This window comes from Cyprinodon tularosa, unplaced genomic scaffold (assembly GCF_016077235.1).
Source record: "Cyprinodon tularosa strain WSP-4 unplaced genomic scaffold, ASM1607723v1 ctg36, whole genome shotgun sequence".
In the NCBI taxonomy this organism is placed as follows: Eukaryota; Metazoa; Chordata; class Actinopteri; order Cyprinodontiformes; family Cyprinodontidae; genus Cyprinodon; species Cyprinodon tularosa.
In genome coordinates, this window is record NW_024039074.1 from 1,739,490 (window position 1) to 1,760,146 (window position 20,657).

The 20,657-nt window shown below is 37.0% G+C and overlaps 1 protein-coding gene across 7 annotated transcripts in view; it reads right to left on the reverse strand.

The window, feature by feature from the left end:
- The window catches only part of dbn1 (drebrin 1), a 126,119-nt gene that overhangs the window by 23,093 nt on the left and 82,369 nt on the right, over positions 1–20,657 (reverse strand). For all 7 annotated transcript variants that reach the window (XM_038295783.1, XM_038295785.1, XM_038295789.1 and 4 more), the window contains 3 exons: positions 9,022–9,077; positions 5,917–6,029; positions 1,992–2,066 (listed from right to left, as the gene is read on the reverse strand). In XM_038295783.1, coding sequence (XP_038151711.1) covers positions 1,992–2,066; positions 5,917–6,029; positions 9,022–9,077 — 244 coding nt within the window. The remainder of the gene's footprint in view (positions 1–1,991; positions 2,067–5,916; positions 6,030–9,021; positions 9,078–20,657) is intronic.

A 20,657-nucleotide genomic window follows, 5' to 3' on the forward strand; every position in this document is an offset into this window, starting at 1 on the left:
GGTTTATCTAGGCCTGTTGGCTTAACAACAAAGAATTGCTTGGAAAACTGATGTGAAATAGATTTATGTTTAGCTTGCTCAAAAGTCGAGGTAATTTCAGGTGACACATGCCTGCTTATAATGGTTCCACATAACCCCGAGTCAGTAAAGAGAACATACCTTTGGTCAAATAATTACTTATGCTGTAAAAACCATCTGCTTTACAGTTGTCATCTGCAGTGATGCAACCACAGAAAACCTGATAGAGATGTCAGACAACAGCTAGAATGTGTTGTTTTAAATTATCATGGCTGTATCAGAGCTGATGACCGGCAATCAAATTATTCTTGGACTTTTTGGAGCTGCATGAAAGTAATCCAAGCTTCTGCAATGCCCTCTAGAGCGACAGAAATACAATATGGACGTCCCTAAAAGGGCTATTTAAAAACCCTGTTGGTGCGATGAAGTTGGCTCTGTGTGGGAGAGAAAGCTGCCACTTAGAGTAATGACACTCCAGCACACTCTGCTCAGCTGTTAGAAAAAAAATATATATAAATAAAACATCACCTCTGCTTTAATCTCCATCTTTTTATGTGCTTTATAAACCCTGAAATACAGTCAGCCAGGTGTGCAGGAGCGAAAACACTGCTTTGTATGATTCGCTCCACATCCACACGTCAGCTCTATGCTTTCAGCACCAAGAGATTATTTTAAAAAAGAGATGCAATTTATCACACACACTTGTTCCTCCTCTTTGATCCTCCTACAGGTTTTAATGTGATGAAGCTTTTTTTTTCCCCCACTGCCAATGGTTTGATGAAAACATTCAGGTTTTGTCCCACCTAACAGATATTTTGCAAAACCAAAATGTTCTACTTATCTATATAGAACATGTTTGGTGAGCAAAAAAACTCAGATTTTCCAAAGTAAATGTTTCTTTTTAAAAAGTCTTTGTATCATTCTGTGCATTGCCTCTGGCACTAACAAACTCTATGCAGTGACTTTCAAAAGTATTCATATCACTTTAACAGTTTTTTAGCATGTAAACACAAGCTTTAACATATTTTACAGCTATTTTGTTTTAACACAAAGGTGTTAATAACTGTAATAACTGTAATTGTTAGAATGGAAGATTTTAAAGGAAAGGTACATTTTTTGATATAGCAAAATTCAGTACAAAGACAATTCAAAGTGCTTTACATGATTTAAACAGTAAATTAGAGGAACAAATAAAAGCAGAATAAAAGCAAGTGAAGATGAAAACATTGTCAAAACAGGTAGAAAAGCAAATAAAACAATTGGACTTCAATCTTGATTAACAGTTTAACTTTCACATTTCTTAACAAATGGGCTTTTAACTTTGCCTTAAAAGAACTCAAGCTTTTAGCACTTTTACAGTTATCTGGAAGATTGTTCCAGATAAGCAGAGCATAGGAACTAAATGCTGCTTCTCCAAGGTTGTTTGACACACTGTCAGCAAATCTGTTATGTATTGAGGTGCTGATCCATTCAGTGATTTATAGCAGAAGCTAGCGGAAGGATTTTCAAGTCCATTTTCTGAGCTACAGGGAGCCTGTGAAAGGACTTCAGAACCGGGCTGATGTGCTCTACTTTCTTAGGTCTAGTGAAAACACGGGCAGCAGAGTTTTGGATCAGCTGCAGCTGTCTGATGGACTTTTTTAGGCAAACTATGAAGACACTATTGCACTAATTATTTCTACTAAAAATGAGTTTAAAATTAAGTTTTTCTAGATCCTGCTTGGGCATTAGTCCTTTATTCCTGGAAATATTCTTAAGCTGATAACGAGCTAACTTAGTAACTGCCATTATGTGCCTCTAAAGGTTCAGGATCAGAATTACTTATTTTCTTGCAGTGCACGCGTTTACAGACTAGAGATAAATAAAATTGTGAGTAAAAAATAAAATATACTATAAGAAGACAGAATAAAATAAGTAAAATTAGAACCCACACATTAAGAATAAAGCTACTTGTGTTATACAAAGGTTCTCACCTGAAAGAAGTCTGCAATGGTTGCAACGTGACTGGCACAAGCACACTTCCTGGCATCTGGAACATCTTCTCCCACCTGTCACAGAAACAAAACATAAGATTATGTTTATAACACAGAAAAGAAAGATTAGATAACACCTCGGAGGCAGTGTATGTTGGTCCTGAAGCAAATATGGAAATCTTTCAACCCCTAATAAGTAAGTAGCTAATTTAAACAACACTAAAGAAGATGCAAAGAGAGATAAACCTGGACAAAATGCATTCTAGATCACTTTTTATTGACTGATTATTGCAGAAAATCTGAGTCCCACTAATCCTTTGAACATGAACATACTTAACCACTTCTCAAAATAAAGGGAACATTCAAATAAACACATCTTAGATCTGAATGAATGAACACTCACTGAATACTTTGTTCTTTGTAAAGATGAATGAAATGTGGCGCATACTTATTCCCAGAGAGTTCAAATAAGAGATTAAATTGAAAAATACAAGCTTCCTCAGAGGACTGCCCCTTACATAATGTCGAATTTATATAACAAATAAGAATTTGACTGAAAAGCCAGAGAACTAGAAAATGCTGGTTGATAGTTGCTATGGTGATTTCCACCTCTAACAGGAAGTTGTCACATGTTTACAACCTAATGTCCAGAGGCTAGTTGTCCCATTAATTTGCCTTAGCCTGAACCCTTTTCTTTCTTCTCATATTTCCTGTCAATTAAGCATTTAATAAACCTGTCCAAACAATTCTACATGTTTGCAGTTTCCTTTTGGCGATATAGCAGTAGGTCCCTACTACAGTGGAAGGGGAAGTTATATTCAAGATATTTTTCACAGTCTGAGAAACTTCTCAGGAAACCTCTGATAAAATAATGGAAAACTTATATAATGTTAATGTAAATCCCAATGGTGAAATGCACTCTCTGCATTTAACCCATCCCCTGGGGGGCAGTCTGGGGTTGAGGGTCTTGCTCAAGGACCCAGAGTGGAAGAATGAGTGGGACTAGAACTCGGAACCTCCGGGACGCAATCGCAATGCTCTAACCACTAGGCCAACCTCACCTCTATATATATCATAAGACAAAGCATCAAACAATAGAAAGCACATTGGTGAAGTATGGAAAACAAAGCCTCCATTTTGGCCTGGACTCATTCGACTTTCCTTATCTAAGGCACACAGACCATTACTTCCTTAATTCTGAAACTTTATCAGGTACATCTATTTAAAATCTAGTTAATTGACAGAAATTCTGTGAATTTAGAAATCCAAACATTTAAATCCAGCTTCAGAATAAGGAAGAAAGAGTTTTTAGTTAACTTTGTAACTGGCTGCTCTGACTATTCCAGACAATCAGACTAATGATGAAAGGTCTGAGTGGCCACTGTGTGCAAGTGCTTCAGGCCTAATGTTCCAGCAGTCAAAGAGACACGCACCTCTTGGGGAATGAAGGCCGATAAAACATCATCAGATCAGTTCTATTGCTGAAGAAGTTAAGAATGACACCAGCGGCTGTCCAACAGTAGATCCATTTTTGGAAAGTTTATTCCATAAAATCTGAAATTTTGGACCTAAAAATAGGATCTGCCGTTTACTGACATGTACTTTTTCAAGGTCCTAAGTACAGTAGAAGGATAAGATTTTGGAAATCCTCTCTGAGAAACAACAGAAGACCATCAGTTGCTTTTTAACTGAGCACAGGAGTGTCATAATCAGAAAACATATACAGTTATTTTTCTAAATCATTTAATAATTCAGTTAGGATATACATTTTTTTCAAATTTAGTCTTTAGTTTCATTTTTAGTGACCACACTTAACAGCAGCTTGTTCCTCATTTGGTACTTTTGCTCATCTGGCTCTGTTCAGTTACTGAAATATTTTTCATAATGACAGACTGAAAATACTTCACTAATCACAACTCATTCATACCAATACAAAGCAAACTCAGTAAGCACCAATTAGACAGGAAAATAGGCTCATCTCATCTGCATTTACAACCGTTTATCTAAATTTCATCTCTTTCCAAGCTGCAATCAAGCAAAAATACAGCTGGAAAGTTTAATTTAGGAACTTTAATTCCTACTTTTTGGCCCGGTTCAGACCGGCTGAGCTCATTATAGTCCAGTCTGTTGCTCTTATGCCTGTTTCTGTTGTTTGATTATAAAAAAAAACACCAGTGGCTGTGATCCCAGCCTCTATTAAACACCAAATGTCTTCCTGTCTGACTCTTTCAATCACTATTTGCTGCATTAATGAATGGATCTCTGGGTGGAATTTTTCCACTCACCTCTGCAGCTTTGGTCCTGGGAACCGATTCAAAAAAACAGGTAGTAATTAAGCATGAGCTTTCTTTCTTTCACAGTCGTTCAGCACTCTGCCATTATGTACTTGCTAATCGAGCCCCTGCTGCTGTCAGGTTCACAAAGTAAAACATTCATCTTGAGGCTCTCAGATGGAGTCCGACTGTGTTCAAATGCTCTTAACGAGCTTTGTCGGAGACCCTCGATGAGAACGAATGAGCTTAACTTACTAATTATTAATTTATTTCTCCTTTATTCATCTATATTATGTATTTTCTTTTCCAAGTTACATTTGAGCTTGTTCTTTCAATTTTGTCTAATCTTTAAAGGCTAAATTAATCCACAATATCAGACATGTTTTCTCACATTTTCTCTCTTCTGGATCAAACTGTATACTTTCTGGATGTTTGGCATATTGTTCCCAATATTTCCATCAATCTATAACACATTCCAAAGTAGCATAGTAACTAGCAGATAATCCCCAAAAACAAAACCAGTTTTAGTCGTGGTTAATACAATAAACAAAGCGACAAAAAGACAAGCAACCTGCAGTACACATAATGTTTCCGGTTGTACAGTTTTGCTAAAGTAAATTCATGTTTTTTACAGTGGCTGAGGTCATATTTTTATCATTGTCAAGCCTCATCTGGCTCTAAAAGAAATCCCATCTGGATCATAAAATACAAATTTATTAATGAGCTTCACTGAATTCAATGCTTAGTGTTTCTGATTACCTGATCCTGTTCTGCCCCTCAACCACTGAGCCTGCCTGTTCCCGTCTGATTTGTTGCCTGACCTGTTTTTGGACTCTTGCTTGTCTGCTAAACAACCTTGGTGCTGTTTTCTGTCATCCACCTGGATTTCCCTTCGGAACCTCTTCGGACTTCTGGTCTCCTGGTTCTGAATCCTGAGCACCTCCTTGACACTGGCTTTACCTTCACCCTCTGGATTATCCTGCCCTCGTTTGTCTGCTCGGATCTGGTCTCCTGTTTGTTCCCCGTCCTCTGGGGCTGCAGCTTCTGGGACATTCTGGGTGGCGCCTGCTGCATCTTGTTGGCAGCCCACAAGCCCACTGATCACACCTCGTTCTTTGGACTTGGACTGAACTAGTAAGCCAGGTTAGTGACTGACATTCATAATCTTCCTCCCCCAGATTTATGTGGTCACTAATCTGTGTTTCCTTTCTGCAGAGGTTGCTGCGATAGTCGCCCTAGAAACTGCTACTGCAGATCCATAAATGCTTTTTGAATAACTGTCTCTCTTGCCTTGAATACTTGGTCCTCTGTTTTGAGCCGTGACAGATGCATTTTGTATTTATCAGCTCTTTATAAATGTTTTGTTTTAAGTTAAGGGGGCAGATAACATAAGATTGTTCTTCTTATTGGTCTTTTTCCTTCAGGAGATTACAATGCTTTGTGAATAATTATTTTGTTTGAACACAATTAATAAAATGTAATAAATGAAATAATGGTAAAAGGTATGAATAAAGCTATTCATTTGCTGTGCTTGTAGTGAAATAAAAATCTATAGTAGTTGCTGTAGCACCTATGATCTTGAGATGCCTCTTTATTACACTTTTTACTTTCCTTCCCTCTCCTTCTTTCTCTCCCCTGAAACAGCGACTCACCCAGTTGATGAGGATGTATCGTGGCAGGGCGGCAGTGGGCTCCTTCAGGCTGCAGAAGCCATACATCACTTTCCCGTGGTCGAAGGTCAAGGTGATCTCTGCCAGGCCTCCTCCTGTGGGCAGAGCAGGACATGTTTTACTGCTGAAAAACTAAGGGCTTTGGTCTTCCTAGCCTAACCTCATCAAAAAAGCCTGTTTGTGCTTTCTAACCCATGTCTAAGAATTAACCGCAATGTTTGTCTACAGCTCTTTATAAAAAAATCCCATTTTGAAGGAAAAAACCTAGAATGTGTGCAAGCCACAACTCTACAAGAGATTCTACAAACATGTGTAACAAAAAAACAAAAGAACTATGAGTTAGAACATTTAATTTTCCTTTTGGATCAATAAAGATTTTCTTAAGGGAATTGAATTCAAAATGTGCAACATAATGAAACAGAAAAAATAAAGATCTAAATACTTTAAAGTGCTTCTGCGTTGTCAGTATAGTACCTTGCAAGAAGCTGGCCGTGCTTCTTAAAAACACGTTACCTCTTTGGGATTTAAAGTGATTGTTCATAACAAAATTGTGCCAAATTGTGCAATTGGAAGTATTTGATATATAAAAACGGCATAAATACAACCGTTCTGAAAAAATCAATTACCAACAGATAAACTGAAAGGGTGGGCATGGGATTCATTATTCAGAGAAGCAGGCAGGAGGCCCATTGGACTTTCAAGGAGCTGCAAAGATCCACAGCCCACGTGGGAGAAAACCCTGAAAAGACAACTTTTAGACATTAATTTCAGAAATGCAGCCTTCATAGAAGAGTGGGAAGAAGACATCCTAAACTAGCCTTTTAGCTATCCTGCAGCAGGCTAAATGTGGTGTAAGCAGATGTTTGATCTTCCTGGTTTCGGTTCAGGTGGAGGAGTCCTGCTAAACGTTACAGTAGCATTTTGTTTACCAGGATCTCAACACCCCAGCCACAGACACAGTGTATAGCCACCAATCCTTACTGCAAATAAGAATAATGGGAGGAAAGCCCTTCCTACAGATGCTCTGATCAGACAGAGAGGCTCTATTGTGCAGCATAAACAAGGAGAGGCAAAGATTGGAGGAAAACTTTAGAGAACCCTCAAAGAATTCCTGTTTGCCCACATATAAGAGACCCAGAGCAAAAGGTAAAAGAGCATTAAAACCATAGCTGTGGTCTTCACTGGGGAATTTGTGATGCATTTTTTTTCCCTTCTTCATTTTCTTCTCTTTCCATTGTGTGTTTGGGTGCCGCCTGAAGATGTGTCTCATGAAGAATTGGTCTTTTCAGTTATAAATATGAAGACAAAACTAAAATCTTAGTAATCCGATGGCTTATTAAGACAGGAAAAGGGAAAATTTACAATTTATCCAATGAATTAAATGTAAAATTGTATAAAGATCGAAATTAATTAGTCTTTTAATTAGTTATGACTGCAATAATTCTATTAAGTTGGAATACATTTTAATAAAATTTGGCTTTACCTTAAAATGAAATATTTAAACTACAAACATGAATATTTACAGGTTTTCATTCATTTATTCATAGGATTTTTAACTATCTGAAAGCATCATGAAGCAAGCAGGAGGTTGTTCTAGATTAAAGTAATCAGAGCTGCCTTCAGTCTGGGACCGAAACAATTAATCGGATTAATCGTGATTAATTGATTATTTAAATAATCGTCCAATAATTAAAAGGAGACTGTAAAACATGCCTTTAGCTGACAGAGTAACACAATTAGAGCAGTAATTATATCAAACTTGTAAAACAATATGTAAACATTTTACATTTAAGATAGGGTTGCACGATATTGGGATTTTGGCCGATAATCCAATATGCCGATATTTTAAAACTCATGTAGCCGATAACCGATACCGATGTTAAAGCTGGACAAAAATAAGTAGTCATTGAAAATATCAGTTTTGTTATCCATTTCTGACACTTTGAAAAATAATATACTCAATTATATTTTCATATGCTGATATCAAATTGATTTTTAAAAACGCGGTATCGATCTATTTTACTTTCAAAATCTCGTGAAATTTCATTGTTCTGTTACAAAGTCTCGTGATATTTTGCAAATTCTTGTGAGATTTTGTTAGTAAAATACATTGATACTGCGTCAATATATCAACATGTAAAAATATGGCAAAATTTTGTGAATTTTCGGGGGATTTCGTAGCATAACGATGACATATAGCAATATTTCATTAGTAAAAGAGATTGATATGGTGTTTTTAAATGGCAATATATCAGCATATGAAGATATTGTGATATTTTAATATATCAATATTTTTTCCCTCGTCTTTAGAAGTTTTTAAGTCTGTAAAAAATAAGTTTTTGAGGAAGAAGTAGTAAATTATTATTTTTTTTTTTTTTGACTTTAGAAACTCAGAAGTTGATCAAATATCGGATTAGATATCGGTAGGGTGGCCGATGTCCGATATTCAGTTTTAAGGCCGATACAGGCCGATACCGATAGGGCGCCGATTATATTGTGCATCCCTAATTTAAGATTTTAAAAAAATGTCTGTCAATATGTTCAATTTAATTTAGTAAAAAACCTCCTTTAAGGAACCTTTGGCTATCAGATTATTAATCAGTTTACTGAAAAAATAATCAACAGATTAATCGATTTGCAAAATAATCACTAGTTTCTGCCCTACTTCAGCCACTCATGTGTTTGTGTCTTAGAGCATCTTACTGCAAACATAAGCTTCAGCACCGGCTGGGATTGTGTTTTCTCTCTCCTGGTGTTGAAGCCTTTAGTCCATATGTACATTCACTAATTTATGAGTAACCATTCACACAACACAAGCAGTGAAAACATGACATCATGCAGGAACACAGTGAATGTATATAAATCGAAACCAAAGAATCAGCGTTAATCTGTTATGGCCCACTGGGTCCATCATTAGCAGCCAGGATAAATGTCTCTTCGACATCTCAGAACCAATCAGGAGATGAAGAACCTGCAGAGCCCATTAGCTTTACAGCCTTGTGTCTAATTTCCATTAAAACAGTGATAGGTTCCTCCTGAGAAAACCCCAGCTGAGGTGAAATGTGTGAAGGAGATGGAGACACGTACCTCCGGATGCAGCCAGTGTCAGGTCATTAGTGTCATCCTCATAGGTGTACAAGGCCCTGCAGAAAACACAGAAAACTCGTTAGGAAAAGATCCTTTATTAGAAACACGGGAAATCACTGAGCAGGTCAAATAACAGATACAACTAGAGTCTACACAGGTATAGATTAATGTATGTGACTCGAACTTTAACCATTGTTCTTCATGCCGATACTGAAGACATATGCTCATAAACTGTGTCAGATGTTAGAATAAAACTGAACAAAAATGTGGTTTTATAAACCTTTTCTGAAATCCATCAGGAGGCAGAAATGAAGCCCGATTAAAGCCAAGAAACCAGGATTATTGACACTATTTAGACCACTTTGATCACATAAAGTTGTCAAATGCCCCATAGAAAAAAAAGCTTAGAGATCATTCCGGATGTCTATAAATTAATTTCAAATCTCCATTTTCTTAATATTGCTGCTCAGCATTTGTATTATTTTAACTTAAATGTTTTTCAGCTATCATAAATACATTTTCAGTCAAGCTGATAAATATTAGAACGGCCAATTAAAATATGTAAATATTTCTAGATATGTAAAACGTAATACTTACTAGTATCATTTTGTTTTTTTACTTTCTAAAATTCAGCTTTTGGTACAAAATTGTAATTAAGAAAATATATATAATATTACAGTTAGGTCTAGGAGTGATATTTTGATCAGGAAGAATCTTACTTTAGTGATCTACAAATGGAACAACAGAGGAGTACTTTAAATAAATGTAAAAACGGCCTGCCATAGCCACTTCATATAAACTTAGGCATTAACTTGAGCAACAACCTTCTCCGCCACCTTCTCCTTTTTAACCTTGTTTTTTTTTTTTGCATTAAGCTGCAAAGAGAAAAGCTCTATTGGTGCTGTAGATCTGTTATAATTAATCTAAATAAAGCAAAATAATTGTATCAAGACCTCACGGCCATGTGTCAGCGTATGAAAAACTTGTTAGAAAATATACTCTAATCTTATATAGTTCAGAGATTTACTAAGTTTAGACTTTATCTGCAAACTATTATTGGTACAATTATTACAAAAACCAAACTGTTCTCTCTTCTTTACACAGTTAAAAGCATTAAGCACAGATTACTTTACCATTTATTACATACTTTTCCATCATCTCTATGAGATACAAGAAAATGTCTTTTCTGAATATAATTTAGTAACACTGAAACCTGATGATGAGGCATATGGTGTTAAGCTGTGGCTTTGTGTAGATTTTCAACCCATTTTTTCTATAACTTTGATGAAATCTTGACTAAAATCTGTTTGGCTCTATTGCAATCATTACTGAAAACTGCAGATGGTCTATTCTTATTCAAAATAAGAATAACCAATTATTTTACTTCCTATTTACCCTAATTGTTCTCAGATTATTTTGCTAATTACTGCTGGCTCCTCCACTAACCTCTCCCTGCTGATATATTCTTGGTGAGAGCTTCTGTAAGAGTAAAGTTGGGTTTGTAGATGGCTTTTTGGCCTCTTCCCATTATTAAACTGTGTGATTCTGTGTGAGGATTATCAGTCAGGCTACAACCGCACGCTGTTTAAGCCTAAAGCTTTAGTTCGGTCAGACCCTGACTTCCCATCTGACCTCAGCTCACTTCCCTACATCCTGTTTCTGCACAGTCACTTTGTAGCTTTGTGTTTCTCCCTTTACTCTTTGATTATACCCTCAGCAAAACAGATCTCCCCCATAATAAGATAAGTTTACTCCTGTTACTGTAGGATAATGGAACAGACATCCTAAGGTCACCATAGGCACTCATTCTGGGCTTAAATTCATTAAACGAGAAAAATATACACCAGTTATTTGGATGGCACACTTGTCTGATTGAAGTTCTATTAATAAGCCGTGAAAGCAGAATATATAATAAACATGATTTACATTTTTAAGCAATAAATATTGAAACTTTAAACCAGTCATAATGACTGCTTTGTTTTTTTGATGTTAAATCTATTAGCATTTTTGCTTTTTCTTCAGGAAACCTTATATGTGAATTTAATGGCTATATATGCTCTCTTGACTGTTATTGTTAACTGCGTAGTTCTAATTAATTAAATATTCAATTACCTTAGCACCTAATGTTAAAATACTTCAGTAGTTATCTTAAACAATGGCATTCAGGCATTAACATAACCAACATGTTTGGTGGTTTTGCAGTGGTGTACCCTAGTCGGCCTCGGCAGATGGCTGCTCACACTGAGCCTGGTTCTGCTGGAGGTTTCTTCCTGTTAAAAGGGAGTTTTTCCTCTCCACTGTCGCTACAAGCATGCTTAGTGTGAGGGATTGTATTCCATTCAATGAGTCAATACAATCAACTGGTTTTTCGTAGATAGAAAACTTTGAATTAATCTGACTGTATGATCTGGTGAACTGTAAAGTGCCTTGAGATGACATGTGTTGTGAATTGGCGCTATATAAATAAACTGAATTTAATTAATCTGTTTTATATATCTGTTTAAATTGGTTAATCATGTCACCTTAACCAAAAAATATAATCTCATATATCAATGATAATATTAGTTAAAGTTGTTGATTCTAATTCTTCGAGTTACATTTTAGCCCGTTAGCTTTACCCCAAAGCTACAAGCCACTTTTTATAGAAATAATACAGAAACTGAGATCAAACAAATATACAAAACGCAAAAAAAATATTAAGAATAACTTGCAAAGCAATGAAATACATAATATTTAATTTATGATGCTTTATCGTTATTTTAGCTGTTTATTGAAATAACTTGGTACCTAAATTGGAGCATTTCCTTTAAACAACCATTATTTATGTTATTTGGTTTACAAAATCAGATTTTAGGCAGTAACTGGACCAAACTGCTATGTCTAAAGACTATTTAGGTGGTTTATGCAAAATTATTTGCCGCTTTTATTAATCTTTGTTACTTTACTGTTGGTTTCAACCATTATTCCCGTGGGAGTTTTAAATTACAATTTTGTGCTAATTACATATTTATCTCCAGAAGTACTCCCCCTCTCGCCCATTGACTGCTGGAGATAGGCACATGCACCCCTCGTGACCCCACTCGGGACAAGCGTGTAAGAAAATGGATTGATGGATGGATACATATTTAATCGTTAGCTTAACCTAATGTTTAACTTTCTAACATCACAAATAAAACTCAGTAGTTCAGATATGAGTAAGAACACTTAGAAATTAAACATTGTCAAAGCAGGGTTTTGTTACAAAAAAATTATCTACACCACCAAAATAACAAGTTTAGTTCTATGCTAATAGTGTTAGCTCAATATGAGCCTATTAGCTTCATTTTGCATTGGCTCACACCTTGTGTTGTGCTTTTAAGCAACAGCATCATAATCAAACAATCTAAAATCTACCTTAGGCCTACAGGTTTCAGAAGTTTAATAATCAATGTTTAAAATTAATTGTTTGAGTTATTTATACAAATTTATTCCCTACAAAACTAGCTAAACCTTAGCCATATATATTAGCTGGGCTAGCTAACTTCTGAATAAGACTAGTTTATGACTGAATTAGCCAGACTTAAAAAAAAAATATATATATATATATATATATATATATATATATATATATATATATATATATATATATATATATATATATATATATATATATATATATACACAGTGCATACAAGTTTGGCAGATATTTTCAATTTGGGGTAAAAAGGCACGCTCTATAATTTTGAACAATTATTGTGAAGAAAGAAAAAAAATAAACACAGGAGAACAACACCTGTCTTTGTCACAGCTAGCTGTTAGCATTATTGAAGGATCAAATTAAAACCAGTTTTTTGCAATCTTGCTTTAATATCAGGACTTCACTTGTAAATATTAGGTGTATTATATTCATATGCAGTTTAGATTGTTACATTATCACTTTTACAACCGTCACTAAAGAATCAGCAGCAACAGAGTCCCTAAAGCAGAGACAAACAGGCTGTTAGGAAATGCAAAGAGCACAGAGACAAAAGAACGAAGAGCTCAGCACACGGTAACAGAGGATGAGTGAGTCTAAGTCTATAAATAATTCTCTTTAAAGTAGACAGCTGTTTATTATTCATTTAAGTCTTTGTGACCTAGAAACTGCCCTAAGTGTGTTTGTCTGAAAGCAGCTGAGGAGAATGATGAGTGGAAGGAAGTGGGAAGGAGAGGACGTGCACTTCATGAGATGAGGGAAACGAAGGACGGTGACAAGGAAGGGAGAAAGAAAGAAGATGAGCTGAATAATCAAGACGGGATGGCTGAATTAATCAACTAATCAGAGCCGATCCAGAACATTTTCATCAGGGACACATCTCCATCACTGTGTGTCCAATCGGGGAAGAGCACATTTTTTGTCTTCAACATATCCCCAATTTATTTCTAATTCAGGAGTGGATAGTTTTTGAAAATACTAATTGCAGAAATTTTATAAAAATCCCACCTTTGCTTAATAAAACCACCTGTTTTGTGCATTCATGTCATCAAGATTGATACATACAATGCAGCAGACGAATAAACGGACAATTCAGCATTTCTCTGGGCGGTTACCATTAATCATTATCCCTGATCCATGTGCTGCAGCTCTTCATTCTGACTTTAAATTATTAGTCAGAAAGCCAACCTTAGTGCTGAATTAAGGAAAAAAAAAACATTTTGTCTGGCTGCAGAGAAACACTGCAGTTCAATAAAACTGTTGCCAAGACAAATCAGACCCCAACCAGTACACACAACTATCCCTACAGGGAGCGATACCATGGCAACAAGGCAGCATCCCCATCGATAACCCCCCCAAACTGTTATCTTGACAGCAGCATTCTGTGACCTAGGGGTGGGGGTTATGTAAAGACACAAGGAGAGCTGAAAGACGGTTGTGTAATGATTTATGGGTCTAACCTGAGTCAGAACCCTGATCTAAAGCACATCTTCCCATTCAGCTATAAGGATCCATGCTGAGGTGACCAATGATGATCTGAAGCAGCTTCAATCACCTCAGTACAGAAAGTACTTCATATAGAGTCTAACAAGGAAAAATCTTCCTTGTTCCTTGACAAGGAAAAATTTTCCTTGTCAGGAACTTTGCTAAACCCAGCTTTATAAGCGAGGGTGCAGATGCAAAATCGCAGATGTACTTTTTATTGTTTAGTGCATTCCTTATTATAATTAATTAATTCGGTTTCAGTCTGAATTTCTTGTTTTGTACTTTTTTCTAGAGTTTCCTTCCCTTCTTAAGCAATACATTGTTTATATTCTGATAAAAGATTTACAAACACAAGAAAAACCTATTTGACTTAAGAAGAATATTTCGCAGCTTTAAAAAAACAGTAATTTCAGGTAATTTAAAATGTGAGCAGGTGAAAGAAAATTGGACTACTCCATACTGAAACAACATTTCAGTCCAGTTACAACCTATTTAAACTCCATTTAAAATAAAAACCTAGATATTTGCACAGTGAGACACAACACTACAGCACTTAATGTTGCCTATTGAACACCTCTCAAATGCCAAAGAGCAATTAGCAACACAGCTAGAAGGGCCCCCTTAACCTTTAACATGTTCTGCTTAGGTAATCCTGAGCTATCTGTATAGTTATGCTGCTATAGGGTTAGACTACTGGAGGACATAGGGACTTTTTTCATCATTCTGCTTCATTCTATCTCTATTCTCCCACTCTGCAGTATTTGGTAGTTCAATCTGTAACGTTATGCTCTCTCTGCTTGCGTTTTCTCATAGTAGCTTCATGTGGTCTGTTCCAGTTTCGCTGTGATGCAGTCCTGGCGAGAAGTTTCGGCTGTGCTGCTCCCGCCGGCAACTTTGTTTGTAGATGTTGGAGCTTGGCCTGTTTTTCAGTGTAGTCCTGTTTCTCTGACTGTGACTAACCGTCTTTCTTCCTCTAACATGGCAGCGGGCTCGGAACTCATTTGTCTGGCTGTGTTTTTCTGGCTGTTTTTCTGCTGCCTGTGGATCTGGTTGACAGTTGCCTTTTGTATCTCTGCTTCTTTGTATGTCTACTTCTGTCTCCTTGAACCTCAGTCGGCCTCGGCAGATGGCCGCTCACACTGAGTCTAGTCTAGTTTTTTCTCACCACTGTCGCTACAAGCATGCTTAGTGTGAGGGATTGCCTTTGAATCAATGAGTTGATGCAATCAACTGGTTTTCCTTAGATAGAAAACTTTGAATCAATTTGACTGTATGATCTGGTTGTATTCTCTCTGAAAAGTATCTTGAGATGTGTTGTGAATAGGAGTTGTAAAAATAAACTGAACTGAAATGAATAAACTGCTATAAACCAGTAAAAATTTACAATTAGCCATTAGAAGGCCTTTCTTGAAGGTATCTGCTTCTCTAAGACGGTGGGAATAACCATAGCAACCAGTGCATCTGCTGGTTTTTTTTTTGCTATGTCAAATAAACATATATCAAATTCAGACATAGTGAAATAGACGCAACTTGTTTTGGCAGTGAAGAATGGTTCTATAAAATATTGCAGTATTTGTTTGTACCTTTAAAAGCTTAGGAATGTCCTTGACTCAATTTGTCTGATAAAACAAGCGATGACAAACATTCAAAATTGTGTCAAAGTTATCAATATTTCAATATGACTGATGCTAAAACAAAAAAAAATGTTTTAAGATGATTATTAGTGTCAAATCTGATAAAACAACAACCAACACCAGAGGCTTGGCTATAAATGTTTAATGCAAAACCAAGTTTCCAACCTGAACTTAAGGTCAACTTATTAATGAGAGCAATCAGCAAAACAGACCGAAAAGCTGTATGGACCAAAGTCAGCTTCCTTATCAGACCCTCATGGACAAACAAATGTTTTTTGATTGCATCATCGCCTCATTGGTACTGTACATCATTCTCTTAATCAATTTTACAGTCTTCCTACTATGAAATGGATCAGCTGCTGTAAGGAATTAAAATTGGCCCAGCTCATGGGCTCATAGGGCCCAGAGGAGAAGCAGTCTGATACAGTTCCAGTAAAGTAAAAAAAACAACATTGCCGAACAAAACAAAAACCATCTTCCTTTGGGCCTCTTGACAGAAGTCGTCAAACAGCTTATATCACGAAACCAGCCAGTAAGCTCTCAGCTGCTGTCAGCTTTCCTACAGACTCAGTGGAGATGAGACGTCACAAAACCGACTGCTGGGTCTCATTTAGTCGAGTCATCAGCTCAAGCTGAGAGCAAAGAGCCAGGGAGCAAAAAGGAGACAGAAGATTGTTGTTCTTCATGTGGCTGAATATGGCAGCAGATTTACAGAGACAGAAACCTACATGGTGATTCAATGAGGCTGACAATGAGAGCAGGGAGTAGTGGGTCATGTTTCAGGGCGAATGACTGGCTCTGCTGTCAGGAATCTGGAAATGAATGACGCTGGGATGCAAAAGTGAAACAGCAGCAGATTCCAGTGCAGTTTGCTAATGGAGCCGTGCTGGAGCTGGATTTGAGTCCTCTCACTGCGGACCCAGCCGTGTAGGTGGAGCAGCTCGCTAATGCCCTCTCTCAGGAGGTAAATGCTGCTTTGAAGCTTTTCCATTTTAGAGAAGTGTTGCCCACACAGCAACACAAAGGTGCACAAGAAGCTCTTAAGATACAAAAGAATCAGTTTATTCACCATGCTATAGGTCAGGTAGTGCGACAACCGCATGACTGTTGGCATATACAAAGGATTTTTGGACACATTGCAGCAGCCAATATGAACAAGACGTGACCTTTGAAAATGCAGGTTCTGAATTTGTTTAGCTTTCTGATGCTTATTACAGCTGAACAGCTTTAAAACAGTAGGAAATGAAAAAAATGTGTTGTAGCGTGTGGCTGCCACCTAAGGGCAGTCATGGGAAACGTGATAGTCCTCTGGTGTGGTTCCTCTACCTGTCGGCTGTATTGTTGTTGTTGAACTAAACCTCTTAAAGATCCCTTTATCTTGATCGCATTTTTGTTCAGATTTAATTGTTATACATGTAAGTATTTTTTTCTTGGTAGAGGTCACATTCACACATTGCATCAGTTCTTTAAAACCTACAGAGGTTTCTTGATCATTGGGGGGCAGGGCATGAATAAACCAGCGTGACAGGTTCAGGGTATAGTTTTGGAGATATATACAACAATATATATCAGCTCTAAAAATGTCATAGTGTTCTGCTCAATCCATTATCTGAATGTGGAAAAAAGTACACCACCAATGCACACCTACCAACATATGGCCGTCCACCTAAACTTCTACATTAGCCACAGAACCAAAGTAGTTCGGGTAAGTTAAGACCATAGTTTTTACCTTTAGCAATATGCTTTGAGCAAGGAAAACTGACCTAATGTTACCTTAAATACAACAAGCCAATGGTAATCCAAGAATTAGCAGCGTCCGGCGGTAGGGGTGCTTTCCTTTAACAGGGCGGGGAGGTTGGCAAGAAATGATGGGAAGACATATGAGGCAAACTGAAGGACAATTCTGGAACCAATAAAAAACTCTGCAGAAGACTGGAGAGTAGGGCAAATGTTCAAGTTCCCAAAAGGAAAATGGCAATGTTCAGTCAGAACTACAATGGAGTAGTTTGAGTCTGAGGATTTGGAATGGCCTAGTCAAAGTGCAGCTCAAAGTCCATCTGAGAATCAGTGCCATGCTCTAAAATCAACATTCTCTGTTTTATTTGTAGACAAAAACGGCCCACGCAGAAAGGTGAATATACAAAACACTGACTTTCAGTAATCTTAAAAATATGTAGTCTTGGGAATCTATCTGTCCTTATTTTAGAATAAATTCCACTTCCCATATATGGACTACTGCGTTGGCTAATCGCATACAATCCACTGAAAATACATCACACTTTGATGTAGGGATGCGAGAAATTGCAAAACCTATTTTTTTCTTTACAGACTGTTTAGAATAAGACGTATAGATTCTATTCTAAATGGCTTGTTGAAACAGGGCAGATATAAACAATGTTATAAACCTCCTGCAGCACAAACGCTCTAAAGCTTTTGTATGCAGCTCTAACAAAGCGTCTGCTTAGAGAGATTTACCCAGCAGCCACGTTGCAAACAGAACCCATGTTAACACGCTTAGGTCTTTAACCAGCAGAGAGACGAAGCATCGTGATGATTCAGAGCAGAGATTTCAGCAAGCCTACCTCCCCCAGTGAAAACAGATGTGGCCTAACTGCAGAAAAAGGCTTTCTATGTAACAAGGCACATTATCCAGGAACATTTGGATTTTTCACTCTTAAACTGCAGTGGCTCTATGGGAGCATGAAACTTCAAACAAAGTCCCTCAGCAGAGCCATATTGAAACACGAGCAAGGAGTGAATATTTCTTCTAACTGTACGCCTCCACCTAATCTCTCCCACCACGCATCAGTGAAAATCCTGCATACTTGTGGTTAATAATGCATCCACCAGATGGAAAGTAATCTTCCCAAAAAAGAAGCTGCTGAGGCGGTGATATCATTGAGGGAACATTTTCCATTAATACCCAAGAATTTGGTTTAGCAAAACCATCAGTCTCCAAACTAGACCAACAAAAATCTGCTTCCATTTTTGGGCAAGGAACTTTTTGCATAGCTGAAAGTGGAGAAAACGATGCTTGGACAAACTCTATGTAGAGGGTTAATGAGGTGTTTAGCGAGCTGAGACAACATGGATCAAAACTCAAAGTATTTGGGTCCATAGGGCACAGGGATAAAGATGCTACCTGCCACATGAATATAAGAAAATAATCTGAGACTTGAGGCTTATAAACAAAATAAGGAATTAGCTCCAATATCAACAAGAAAAAAAATTTTGTTTCTGTTTTAGACATCATATGTAGGGGGCCTTGGATTGAATCCAGTCCAAATAAATGTAAGGCAATAGGCAACCTGAGGAACAATGGGGAAGATTTGTCAGCAGGAAGTTGGATATCCTGGTCAACGAGTTTCTAAATTTCACTTCTGCCTGGCAGAAAATCAGTTAGAATACGCCAGGAAAGAAACCATTTTAAAAGCTTTGCCTGGTTTTATGAGGATAGGATCTTTATACTAGCACTGCTTTTCATTCAGAGTACTTTAAGGCCAGAGTACTTTATTTTTAATTACTACTAAGCTAAAGAAAATGGTAAAAATGTTCCTGGACAGTACATATAGAGGAATATTCATCTTCTCTTTTTATTCTTTATCCAGATCTGTTCAAAAGCCATTTTATTTTTATTTTCCTTTTATGGGTCAAATCCTACCAGAGTCTGAGGTTTTCCGGTGGATTGCTTGACACAAGTCTTTTATGCCAAACCTAAGTCAAATACATATGTTTAAGGGTCATGTAAAAGTTAATGGGAAAGTCATTTAAGGCAAGTACTGTAATTCCTTGAAAGTATTTGCCAACACATGTACTTACTTTTAAAAGTAGGTACATGTAATTCTGAAATCATTAAGGGGCAATTTAAGATTAAAATCCAGATCTTTGATAGTCAAGGGCAGGTCTAAGTCAAGTAACATGTCTTTGTAGGATGGGTCCAACTCGGGTCTCAAAACTCTAAAAAGCAAGTCATCATCCAATCTTTAGTGTTGGACGGTAAACTCTGAGTAATGCCTCAAGTCTTTGAGTAAAAACGCAAAGTGGGAAGTCTTGGAGTGTCTAACACTCGACAAGTTTCAAGTCTTTAAGCACAAAGTCCAAATCAGGTTTACTACTGATTTACCCCAACAGCAAGTCAACTCGCACACTTTAACAGTTGAAATCAACACTACATTACTCATTACAGTAGGTTCTGAGTGGAACCATGAGGTCATTTCAACTTTGAATTTAGTTCTGCTAAGTTACAGATTATTATGTAGCTCTCTTCTACTAATTATACAATTCTAAAAGATGACTGACATCTGCCAATGTTGACGTTAATGTTAATATTATGCAGCCCTAAATAACGCAAAGTGGTATTGTCAGAAATATTATGTTTCTGGTCATGATCCAACAAAAGACTGAATCCAACATTTATACACAAGTCAGAACAGCAGCACATCAGAAACAGCGCAAACATTTCATAGAAGTGACAGGATGCAATCATCTCCTTACATTAAGGAAACCTCAGGACAATAAATCGAGGAAAATCGAAGTTTGTCTGTTGTTCGCTTATTTCAACAATAGGATAGCATGATCCTTTACAATTTACTTAGAATTAAAACACAAAAAGTAATGTAAAAGTTGAAATAAGTTTTTATAATGTTTACTCATTTCAAGAAATGATTGCATCCTTTTTGCCTGGAGATCCCCAGATGTTGTCTTGTTGGGTAATCCACCTCAGTTGTGGGTCCAGTCAGTCACAGTCACTTAGTCAGCAGAATGAGTCTCATTTAAATTGTTCTAGGCCCTTAGGACACATCATTATCACTTCCTGAGTCCCTAATCAGCTCCTTGGGGACATGGACAAGGGTGTTTTTTTCCAACGATGGAGGACCGGTTGACTCAGCAGGACGACTTATACAACAACAAAATTTGTTGTTTTCCTTAAAATGTTTGACAGAGACTCAGGATTGTTTCCAGGATTTTGTTTAACATTCAGCATTTAGTCTTCTGTGGGTAACTGGTTTACTTCAAACAAACAGAAGGAGGCAGATTTATTTCCAACGAGCAAATACATGAAG